General features: G+C 32.4%; 2 protein-coding genes across 2 annotated transcripts; one reads left to right on the forward strand and one right to left on the reverse strand.

Annotated features, from left to right (window-relative positions):
- Positions 1 to 346: 346 nt before the first annotated feature.
- LOC144835402 (adhesion G-protein coupled receptor G6-like) lies at positions 347 to 9,932 on the reverse strand. The gene is made up of 15 exons (XM_078690487.1): positions 9,890 to 9,932; positions 8,519 to 8,632; positions 7,498 to 7,764; positions 6,590 to 6,702; positions 6,090 to 6,291; positions 5,867 to 5,968; positions 5,409 to 5,536; positions 4,748 to 4,897; positions 4,276 to 4,642; positions 3,868 to 4,046; positions 3,100 to 3,264; positions 2,714 to 2,829; positions 1,927 to 2,189; positions 1,250 to 1,319; positions 347 to 1,077 (listed from the first exon to the last, which is right to left on the reverse strand). Exons 1-15 carry the CDS (start codon positions 9,930 to 9,932, stop codon positions 495 to 497), a joined length of 2,862 nt encoding a protein of 953 aa, XP_078546613.1. The 3' UTR covers positions 347 to 494.
- A 396-nt stretch (positions 9,933 to 10,328) lies between these two features.
- Positions 10,329 to 12,509, forward strand: LOC144835403 (uncharacterized). Its single transcript, XM_078690488.1, has 2 exons — positions 10,329 to 11,071; positions 11,312 to 12,509. The coding sequence occupies exons 1-2, from the start codon at positions 10,329 to 10,331 to the stop codon at positions 12,507 to 12,509; spliced, it is 1,941 nt and encodes a 646-aa protein (XP_078546614.1).
- Positions 12,510 to 12,620: the final 111 nt, after the last annotated feature.

The raw sequence follows: 12,620 nt of genomic DNA on the forward strand, positions 1-12,620 counted from the left end.
CAGTCCTACTATCGTTTTTTTAGTATATATAATTATACTTAGGAGCATGTAAATATACATTACGCTATTATGAGACGTATTAATGATACCAATATATAATTTAACTAATATTACTATATTATTATAATCTATTACAATAATAATAATAACGTAATAAGTGCATATACAAATTTTCATTATATTATTTTAAAAAAGCTAAAAACTTTGATTATTATATATTAAACACAACAAAAAACACTTAATGAGGGATACTTTAAGGAGAAAAGGAGGAATTGTCAATTATAAATATAATATCTTTTAAATTATTAAGGAGAAGGGAATGGAGACTTTTAAAAAGTATCTATTGTGCATTATTCAATATACTTTGAAAAGGACAAAAAGCGGCTTTATATAACATTCAAAGTATTTTAAAAATTAGTAAAATGGCGGTTACAAAGTATATCTAAAGGAAGGTGTGAAAACATGGGGTTTTTTTTAAACCATGTGTTGAATTGCTATCTCCGATAACTTAAGTCTTTAGAAACATTTGAAGATTTGGCAAAGGATACCTGATTGCTATTTGTATAGTTTCTAAAATCTGAACTTCTTTGGTTCGATGAAAACTCGGGAACTTTTTTAGATGTGTTCAAACCAGTTGAACTACTTTTACGTCCACTGGAATACAGAGTGCTGTTTTTGGTTCCTTTAAAAGTTGACGACATTGATTTCAACCTATTACGAGTTTTTTCTACCCAAAATTTACGAATATCTTTACTTCTTAAACAATACATAAGAAATATAAAAAATCCTTGAAAGGAATTCAAAATACAGAAGAGTATCTGGATCATCTCGGAGGCACTACCAATTGAAAAGAATCCAATAAGCCATGTCATTCCCATAACTACCGATATACACACTGAATTCTGTAGTAAATGCATGCCTTTGTTTTTCTTTCGAATTCGGTGAGCTTGTTTTGCAACGTTACCAAGTTTACTTAGACTGTACATTACCATAATAAATACAACCACGTTGAAGAGTAACACGATGGCAATAGGTAATGCTACGCTGTAATACATACGGGTTACAACAAGAAAGCAACTGAAAAAAAAATAATGTAAGTGGTTTCTATATTGTAGTATATTAAAGAATATAGGACTGCATATGCCTACAAACAATAATATTTATTTAGAGGCAACTATAAAGCACAGTTAGAAGCTTGAATTAATTAAGAATAAAGAGGGATTCTTTTTTAATTGGTCTTGTCACTTACAAATGCTTTGTATTGGCATAATTGTCGACGTCAACACCAACAGTTATCGCAACAATCACAGACGGTAGACCTGTAAACAATATTTTATAACCTATATAAACTATAATTAACAAACATTTTCATCGTTACATCTTCAAAATCAACTTTATTATTACTAGAATTTTGCATCATTTTTTTTCATAATTTTTTTCACCACTTGTTCACTTCTTTGAATATTAATTTTAATGGTTTGATATGTCCCATGTTTTAAAGTAGTTGTAATAAATAAAGCATATATTTATCATTGCTCACTGCGTACAAAGATGCGGCCCAATGATTAAATATTGGTATAATGATGGTTCCAAAATGTGGGAGATAAAGCATTGCCTAATTTAATTTTCCCTAGATTTTAAATAAAAGGTGCAATACTAAAGCATTTCTATATCATCATACATTAAAAATATGTATGTTTTTGGTGTATCCATTGACATCCGGATTTTATTGCACGCTACAGTATACCAAAAATTATCCACCAACTTTTATTGAACTTTTATGTTCATTGTTTTGGTAGTCACAAAATATGGTAACAAAAGGTTGAACTACCTAACTACTTAAATAGTGTTTATAGCATTGTGTTTGAAAATGTTAAGTTTTATGTGTGTTTCTTAACAACACAGTAAGGGTGATGAGCTACTTACCCCAAGCAAAAAGACAGGCTTTCATAAAAAATCTAGAAACATGTGTATCATAAACTTTAACAAATGAATAATACATATTAATAGCCTGCACAGACATCCAAAAGATAGATGTGAGCAAAAAGTAGTGAATCAGACCAGCGATGACTGTACAAGTGCTCTCTTTTTTTGTTTTGTCAATTCCAACAAGAAATATCAAATACAAGCAGAGTAATGATACACATAAGTGGCATAAGATCTGCTGGGGTTTACTCCTTCGTAGCTTCCTGAAAAGTTAAAAGAAACATCACAAAATTGAATTAAGCGTTCAGAGAGTGGAGTTGTATATTGATGCTTATAATATTTCAGAATTTTCCTTGTGAAAAATAAAATCAATTCAAAAGACTTGTAATAAGATTTTGTAGATGGAAACTCATTATTAGAGCTTTGGAATTTCAGTTGTTTTGAAACAAAACAATGAATCATTTTAGCAAAATTAATTAATACAAATGATCAAAATTTGAATTTTTGGAATACATTATTTATTCTTAATAAAAGAAATGGTTGCGTTTTATACTGTATTGTTATAAGTAAATATGTATTGCAACAAATTACTAAATACCCCAGGTAATACGATGATCACTAGGATCATACATATAGATAATCACAATTGTGTCTAATGACCAGTGTTACGATCTGAGCTCAATTGAGCAGATATAGCAAAAAATATACATTGAATTTTTAGAAATTAATAAAGTACATGTTTGTATGCAAACTCAAACTTGTAGTAATAACATGAACTAAGCCTTACCTGTTTGCAGTAAAGGTAAATATGGTTGCAATTAAACAAACAATTGAAACACCAAGACCAATGTATGTGATGTACTTTGCCAATGGTGGTGGAGGTTTAGGATTTTCATAAAAATTCTAAATGAAAACAAAATGTGTTTTTGTTTACAATTCTCTTCTCTTCCAATACGTTGGTCTAGTTATCAGTTGGTTTACTCATATTGCCAAAGAGTGTGTGCCAAATAATTGAGGAATAAAAACTCAACTCAAACTCAAATCAAGATGCTATTATTTTAAAATGTTTGCCATGCTGGTGCATAATTATTAAATAACAACATGTGTCACATACTAAGTAATAAAACAAATTGAGTGTTATGCTATAAGAATTTATATCCTCACATAACTTACCATAAGAATTGCAAAATTTGTTAAATGGTCGCAATGACAAATTTGTCTGTCACTGCCATCTAATGATCCATTAGCTAAGTAACATCCAGCACTTGACCAGCCACCATTACCATCAAGTTCAAAATCCCAAAAAACACACTCTGTCTCGTTATTATTTTCGGATATCTAGAAGTAGGAAAAACGAATTTATACAAACTTTATATACATGAAAGGTAAACCAGACATCACACGTTACAGTCATTATACATTACTTTTTATAACCTTATTACATGTACTGCGATGGTTTTTTTTGTATATGGTATATCATTAAAATACCTCTGTACCAGTTTGTGATTCTTTCAGAAGATATGCTTCCACTTATAAAAGTGTATCATGAATTTCAATGTAACATCACATGATATACATTAGTCAGGTGAAGTTTACCTTCAATAGGATATGTGATATCCCCACAATTAACATTCATATTCCATTCGATTTATTAGGATCTTAAATGTAACATCCCTATACACAAAGTACTTATTACAACTAGAGTGTTTATTGGGAGATTAAATGTAACAATATGTGTGTATATCTTAAATGTGACATTTAAAACAATAAATTCATAGTCCAATTAGAGAAGTTTACTATTATGGTCTTAAATTTACGACGTTCCTAAGTGATATTTCTATTCAAGATATGTATAGCCAAGATAAAGAGGAATATCATTATTTATTCTGTATTTTTTTTTAATGAAACATACTACGCTCTAGAAACAGGTTGTCTACTTACCTCAGCAGGTATAAATGTTGTAATAATTGGATCTGATAAATTGTTCAATTCTACTCCAGGTATTGACAATGAAATAACTTGACCATTGGGTCGCTTGTTCTCAGTATTAAACTGATTAGTTGGAAAGAGCGAACTATCATTATATACTACTGTAACAATACGAAAAGCAGCACTTGATCCTGTTAAAAAAAAGTAAGAATAGATACATTTTCTGGCGAGTATTACTAAATAAATATAGTTTCTGTTCTGTTATAATCTCCCGTTGTTCAATATAAACAAACATAATTTTGCTATGGGCTATAATGTACAGCACCCTCCTATTTTCGAAAAACAATGATGTTCATAAGATAATTATAATGACATTTACATGGTCACAAAAGTAATATTACTAGACTGTTGACCACATACCATTAGATGTTGCAAACATTTCAGCAATTGTCAAAGGAATGTAGATACTGACAGATGCGGAACTATCTAGTTCATCCTCCTCACTAAATCCTGTCACATTTACTATTACACTAGTATCTGCCGATTGATAAGATGCAAATCCAATCCCAGTGTTTTCGAGTTCATTGGTTTTTACATTCTGAGCTTGTACTGCTACACTGCTCGTTACAAATTCATACTTATCATTTTCAAGATCAACAACTGCTAATTGTTCTTCAAGTGATTCAACAATTCTACTAGGAGCCTGTGTTTCCATCTGACTCTCTAAAAGAACCTCCTCATCCACTTTAAAAAGACTAGCAACAGTGTCAACTAAAGTTGATGTCACCTGTAATGTAATTTAAAATTAAATAGCAATTTGTGGTTTTATCCCTACTCTAATCACCCACTTAAATGGTATCAAAATATTTTTTTAAAGTATGAATAAACTAACTTCAGCAGATGTTGAATTTACAGAAGTAACACTTTCAATAATATCTGCAGTTGCTTCCAACCCGTCTGGTGTAATAGTATCTGATTCAGTTGTTGTAATGTTGTTGACTGCTGTAATTACTTCCTTGGCATTTTCTTCAGTAACTGTCACCTGCACAAATATAAAATAAATATTGGGTTCCCACATTTATACTGTGATTTTAACCACTGGGAAGGGCTACATGCTAACACTCTACTGTTAATCACGCTAACAAAAACTAAAGAACTGTACTAGAATCACAAAATAAAGTAAACAATAATACACGGCAGAAAAATAATAGTAGACTACTAAACATTTTTCAGATATATTTATAATTAGAAACAAAAATTAGAAATTAATTTGTAATACACAAAACAGTAACATTAACATCAAAATCAATTATTAATAATTATTAACATTAAAATAATGGTGAATTTGAACTAATATTTATAATATCAGAGCAGTGAAGTTGAAATATCTCTAATATATCATTCCTGCTAATAAAACAGATGTTAGTAGGTAAGAGAACAGTATTCTTACTCCAAGCACTTGTTTCAATAGATTAATAAGTGTAATTAATATTGCAAACTATTTTATCACTTTCTTCGATTCAATCTAAATCCACTACACCTGTGTAACTCACCATAGTTAACCTTTCTAAAAGTTCATCGGCTGTAGCATCTCTACCGCAGTCTTGTAATATTACATCTTGCCAAACAGCAGCTGACAGGCCATCACTATAGCATGTACACAAACCAAGTGACGTACCATCTATTTGTGGAAATAAGATAGAGTATTTTAGTCTTAAAATTAATGATCACTACAATGGGCTCTTCTGGGTGAAAAAAAAATAGACTTACTACAGCCTTGTAATAAGTCAGTAGTTGATCACTTAATATTCAAGTGTTTGGTGCTCAGTCCAAATTAATAATTAGTACAATAATTTAATCTGCTGCTTTACACAAATGATACAATCCATTTGATTTGTAGATTGCGAAAATAATGCATTAGTTAAAATCATTCATCCATGCAATTATTTTACCAAACATTGTTAAGTATATTATATAAATTATAGAAACAAATGTTAACAATCAAACTTACAATTAATTTTAGATTCTGGACAAACTTCCTTGGAGGATGCATTTTGACCAGCATCAGTAGTTTCGAATGTTAAGTCATCTATGATCTCTTTTTCACAACTCTCTTTAATAAATAAATGAATGAACCCATTTATTTTAAAAAAATGGATTATATAAACACATAAAGTCATTTAAAATGTATTTTTTCCAAAACGTAAAACAGAAACCTAAATGCATGTGCTTACCTGTGCTAAATATGGCAATATTATCAGCATCTATAGTTCCTTCATTTCCTAACTTGGTAAACTCTTCTGATAAACTTTTGCTGAAATTGTCATACGATACATCCGAACTTGGAGTGTATATGTTGATATTAGCAATCACGCTTCCAGATCTTAGAGTACGAACTTGAACAAATATATCACTTATACTTATGCTCTCAGTTAACTGTAAACATAAAAGGAAGTATGACAGTTTAGGAAGAAACGGACATGAACATTTCTTTCAAGCCTATTAAAAGATAATAACACCCTATTTTTGTTTATTATGTATAATTATGTTGTATCCATTACAATTTTGATTGAATATCAAATAAAAATCAATCAATAGAGATGAATAAAACTGACAAACTAAAATAATGTGAAAACTGTAGATGTAAAAGTTCTTGGAAAAGGTGATATGTTCAGGCTATAATAAATATAATGTTTTAACCATTTTCAAAAAGACTAAACTAATAAAAACCTACCAAATTCGCAATTTTAGTAGAAGTGTTTTTGAATTCTTCAGAGGAAGGGTTATTCATTGCCAAAGTAAATTGAAAATTGAGGAAAGTTAACTGTGTTGGCACAGCAATAGCATCTGTAAATTAATAGATAAAAAGTTAGTAAGAATTGTAAAACTGCACCCATATTATTATTATTCAATAGCAATAGCTATTTCTAAAGAATACCATACCAAATATCTCTATGTGTTGCGTATGATGCAATCTATAATGATAATGAATATTAAAATCTATAACATGTGGAAACCGATTTTAATTACTCTTTCTTTTAATGTATAAATAAACTTCAATTTATGTTGATATAAAAGTATTAAGTTTTCATATACAATACTTAAAAACTTAAGTGTATATGTTTTCTTATACTGCACATTCTATGTTAATACAAAGGCATAAGGGTAATGTGCATATTTGATCTAAGTAACTTTTTGGCCCTAAGGTAGAACTACGCTAGGAAAATGTAATATAACACATACTGCCTTTCTGTCATTGTATAATTTGATATCCAAGTAAAATAAAACCCCTCGGTGGATCTCAAATGTTTTATTACATCGCTAAGTAGGCAATATCTGTATTATATTGGCCAATGTAGCCTAAATACCAGAACTTGATTGGTCAACATGGCATCAACACGTATGTCTGAGTGTTATTGCCTTTCTAGAGTTAATATACAAGTTTATATCTATATCTATTTTTTTTTCCCTGGACTATTTTTTGGAAATATAAACTAAGAAAAAAATATTCCTTTGGAGGATATCAAATTATTTCTATATATTCACCTCTGAGCAGACAGTATCTTTAAAATGATCCCTTTTTAAATTACACTATATGTCTATTTTCTAGTAGCTTTGAAGTAAGTACTATAATAAGTGTACCTTTAATAACCAGAACTGCTTTCATTGACTTATCTGTTACGCCATCATGTGGTGATACTCCAAATGCTTTGCAGTAATAATAGCCTTGATTTTCCAGACTTACTTCATTAATTGTAAGATACTTTAGACTTTGTGTTTCAGATGAGAGTTCAACGTCGTCTTTATACCAACGCCAATCAATTGAGTAAGTTATAATACATCCAAATGTGACTGTACTTTGCAAATTAACACTCTTCGATAAAGGTTGAATTTCTGCTGATGGCTCACCTAAAGATTATGTAATATATATTATTATGTATATTAGTGTTTGTTTAACGGTGATATGGTTTAACGGTGATACACGTCGGTACATTTTAGTTTCAAATGCATATTTTTTATTATTAACCTCACTAAACATCAGTGAAGCGTGCATTATGAATCATCATTACTCATTTATTATTCTAGATCTTGTTTTGACTACTAGCAAATAATAAGAAAAAATTCAAAGTAATAGGTTAAATGGCCCTTCGTTCTTAAATAATAATATAACAATGGGAAACACTTCTATAGCAATATTTAGATACAATGCAAAATGACATAATAGGATACAATTCGGTCTTGTACTACGATAATATCAACTTGGTAATATAGAAGAAACACCGATAGTTAATGGGATGTTGCGAAAGATGTTAAATATTAAATTAACAGATAGAGTATGTAACATGAAAATATACGAGATAACAAAACAAGAAGAATGGAGTAAAAGAATTATTAAACGAAGGAGACTAAAATGGTAATGGACACATAATTCGATTACCGGATGATACCCTTAAACAAACAATGAAGGAAACTAACAGGAAAGTAAAACGACCCGTAGGAAGACCAAGAAATAACTGGATGAATCAAATAAAGAAAGACTTACAAGGACATGTAGACTCTAACACAATAACAAACCATCCTGCCATAAACAGACAAAAACGGAAACAAATTGTGGAAAGCGTAATGTCGGAAGACGGAAAACGTTAAGAAGAAATATAGATACCTGGTGGTATTTGACATAAGTTGCCTTCATACAATACAGGGCAGTTGCATTCAAAGTCTGTCTCTAACTGTGCACAAGTTCCTCCATTTTGACAAGGTGAAGAAGTACACGAATCTGTGAAAATAAACTTAATTATTGCAACGCATCTATTAATAACCTGTACAGATGCTTTCGATTTGTTTATTAGCCAAAGGAAACACACTGAAATATAAACAAATGTGCCAGTTTTGGATCTTATTCTAATTTAATATTCAGAGAATTACAAATTAATCCTAAACTTGAATTGGATATTTGAGGTTTATTGTACAGTACATTAACTACGTCATACTTAGATACTATATAACGATGTTGACACAGAAAGCGGAAAGAAGTATTGTCTGAAAATTGTTTTTCATTGATGTAGCAGGCTTGACTAGTGAAGATTCGCCACCAAATTCTTCATATTTCTCTATATCGTGAATAGGGTCGCTGAAGTGTAGCAAGACTCTTTCCTAGCTCTGATATGTTTTGACTTTTTACCGTTAATTTTCATTGATTTTCTAAGATCTGTTTAATTAATTTACAAGAATACAACATTCGAAGTGACAGAAATCCGATATGGTATGCAATTTGTTTAATATTGTGGTTTTTCTAGTGATAATTGTTGTAGGCCTAAGTAAGGCCAGTGTGTTAGCTGCACCACAGAAACGAGCTAACCAACATTTGAATATAAATGTGGCTCATGTGTACCGTCTCATTGTTCGCGAAAACAAGCTTAGCTATTCTAAAGCTGAACTACTATCGCTACGTTTTGAAACCACAAACAAAAATCAATACTCGGATATTATTATACACAAGGTTATAGCATTCAACAATTCAGTTTTATTAAATAAGAAATGGTTTCGCCGTCGCCGAGGAAAACGAGGAGGGAAGAATAGTAGGAGGCCACCCAGTTGTGATGTTTACAATATAATCTTCAAAACTCATGTCCCGTTATTATTGGAAATAGACCGTTCAACCTAGAAAGCCGAATTTGAATGAATCAAATACCGGTATTCACGTTGAACATTTAAAGCATCTTTCGCGTTCTATTACACGTTCGGCTTACTTAAACAACACTTTGCAGCCTAATCTACAGACAACTGAAAATAGAACTTCTTATGCTACGTTAGGTGTATTAAATGCACAGTCGGTCAGAAACAAATCGACTGCTCTTATTGATTTCATCATTGAGAACAAGTGTGATCTTATTGCTATTTCTGAAACCTGGCTTAAATCTATTGACTCTACGGCTGATTTCACTCCTGAAGGATTTGCTTTTACCCATGTCCCGCGTGTTTCAAAAGGTGGCGGAGGAGTAAGTTTTCTCTACAAAGCGAATTTGAATGTTACCCCTCAGAAGTTTGAACAATTCAAGTCTTTTGAATCTCTTCATTGTGAAATAACAGACAACTCTCAATCCGTTCGTCTTATTGTTATTTATCGCGCTCAACCAAAGAGCACTGGCTGCCCATTCAGTGATTTTATCAAGGATTTTCGGGCATTAATGGATGTTTACGTCCTTTACAAATCAAGTATTATCATTACTGGAGATTTTAATATCCACATGGATATACCAGATGACACTGAGACTATTAATTTCAATGACACACACTCCTCATATGGATTATTGCAGCATGTTAGTGGCCCAACACACCGTCAGGGTCATACGTTGGACTTAGTGATTACGCGGGAAGATGAATCAATCCTTGCCAATACCATCATAAAAGAAGGAATATCTTCGGATTCGCTGAAATAACCTGTTCACAAGTCTATTGTCTGCAAACTGAACATGAAAAGTCCTCCTGCAATTAGAAAAACCATAACTACCCGTCACTTGAAAGCCATTGACATTAAATCCCTCTGTTCGGATTTTAGTAGCTCTGATTTGTTTATCAATCGGTTTGAAAAATCTGATATATTGCCTCTTGTTGATCAATATAATACGACACTTGCTTCAATATTTGATGATCATGCACCCGCAAGAACCCGTACTGTTGTTCTAAGACCACATTCACCGTGGCATAATGACTCCATTCGTGAAGAAAAGCATAAACGACGACTGCTTGAGAAACAATGGCATCGTTCCAAACTTAAGATTGATAGGCAACTGTACTGCAAACAGCGACAGTTTGTATTGTCACTCATGTATAATGCTAAAAGGGAATATTATTCTGAAATGATCGAGAAAGCATCTACTGATCAAAAACAGATTTTCAAGACTGTGAATAAGCTGCTTCATCAAAGTAAAAATTCTCCGCTTCCAACCTCACCCTCGGATGAGTCGCTTGCCAACAGATTTTCGTCATTCTTCATTCAGAAAATCCAGACAATTAGAGATATGTTTCCCCCGATCGCCATCTCTGCTTCAGTGGATAAGCCATCTATGCATATTCTTGATAAGTTTGAATTAACTACAAATGAAGAACTGAAGGAAATTATCATGAACTCACCAAGCACATCTTGTTCTTTGGATCCACTACCCACACGATTTGTTAAAGAGGGTATTGATACCTTTATTCCTGTGCTCACAAAGTTAGTAAACTCGTCCTTACAGTCGGGTTGTATTCCAACAAGTTTGAAGGAGGCCCACGTGAGACCTCTTTTGAAAAATAACGGTCTTGATAAGGATGAATTGAAAAACTATCGTCCTGTGTCTAATTTGCCATGGATTTCTAAACTAATTGAAATAGTTGTTTCTGCAAGAATTTCAGTTTTTCAAGAATTACATTAACTACAAGAATGCTATCAATCTGCCTACAAAAAACACCATAGCATTGAGACCGCGCTACTCTGTGTTCAGAGTGAGTGTGCGTTGGACAAGGGTGACATATGTGCTCTTGTCTTGTTAGACCTTTCCGCAGCATTTGATACTGTTGATTCAAATATTCTTTTGAAAAGGCTGCATAATTACATCGGTTTAAGTGGTACTGCACTTGCCTGGGCAAAATCTTATCTTTGCGACCGCTCCCAACGTGTCATCATTGGAAATGCTAAGTCAGAGCCAATATTCTTGAGATCTGGCCTTCCGCAGGGATCGGTACTGGGACCCCAGTGGTTCACCATTTACACATATCCTATTGATGACATTGTGAGAAAACACAATCTCAGATTTCATATATACGCTGATGATACGCAGATTTATTTTGCCTTTAAACCCCATGACAGTTCTGCAAGTATTTTACAGATTGAAAATTGTATTTCTGAAATCAGATTATGGATGCGCAATAACTTCTTAAAATTAAATGACAGTAAAACGGAATTTCTCATCATTGGCTCAAAGCATCTCAGATCACAAATTGTTATTGATAACATTATCATCGGTGATTCGCAAGTTGTTCCAAATAATGCTCGCAATCTAAGTGTTATCTTTAACTCAGAAATGTCTAACACATCTCAAATCTCTGCTACTGTCAAAGCTGCATACTGCCAAATTCGTAATATCGGCAAGATACGTAAATATCTCACCAAAGAAGTCACTGAACTCATTGTCAACTCTCTTGTTACATCGCGTTTGGATATGTGTAACTCACTTCTCTATGGAACTCTCGACTATCAACTACACCGTCTTCAACTTGTACAAAATACAGCTGCACGGCTCATCACCCTCACAAGGAACCGTTCTCATATCACCCCTGTTCTTTTTAATTTGCACTGGTTAAGGATAAAGCAACGCATTGATTATAAAATCCTTATTCTCGTTTACAAAGCTCTTTACGGATTAGCACCATTGTATCTCACCGAACTGCTTCATCTTTATGCTCCTCAACGCACTGGACTTCGTTCTGCAAACTGTCATCTCCTACAAGGACATAAAACGGAAAATGTCTTCGGCGACCGTTCTTTTACCAACTGTGCTCCAATGCTATGGAATCGCCTGCCATCTCATATTCAAAACTCTAGTACATTATATACATTCAAGTCTAGCTTAAAGACTCATTTATTTACCATGTCTTATCCTGAAAACATGTAGCGTATTTGTAATGTTTGTAGTCTAGTAGTTTAAGATTTGTAACTTTTTTCATGTTCTTTGTTCAGTAGGGCAGTGAGCATCTTTTTTAGACAGATGCTTGCGCTTTACATA

The sequence above is a fragment of the Antedon bifida genome, chromosome 2, assembly GCF_963402885.1.
Source record: "Antedon bifida chromosome 2, ecAntBifi1.1, whole genome shotgun sequence".
NCBI classification, from domain to species: domain Eukaryota; kingdom Metazoa; phylum Echinodermata; class Crinoidea; order Comatulida; family Antedonidae; genus Antedon; species Antedon bifida.

Excerpts from the sequence above, each read along its gene's own strand:
- LOC144835402 (XM_078690487.1), bottom strand. The coding sequence starts at position 9,932 with ATGAAGAGATTCAAAAGACTTGAATTGTTCAAACTTCTGAGGG. Across the intron at positions 6,703-7,497 it reads AGCAGTTCTGGTTATTAAAG|ATGCTATTGCTGTGCCAACA; the intron begins GTACACTTATTA and ends ATTAATTTACAG. Across the intron at positions 2,830-3,099 it reads CAAATTTTGCAATTCTTATG|AATTTTTATGAAAATCCTAA; the intron begins GTAAGTTATGTG and ends GTTTTCATTTAG.
- LOC144835403 (XM_078690488.1), top strand. The coding sequence starts at position 10,329 with ATGAAAAGTCCTCCTGCAATTAGAAAAACCATAACTACCCGTCACTTG. Across the intron at positions 11,072-11,311 it reads TTTATTCCTGTGCTCACAAA|CATTGAGACCGCGCTACTCT; the intron begins GTTAGTAAACTC and ends AAAACACCATAG.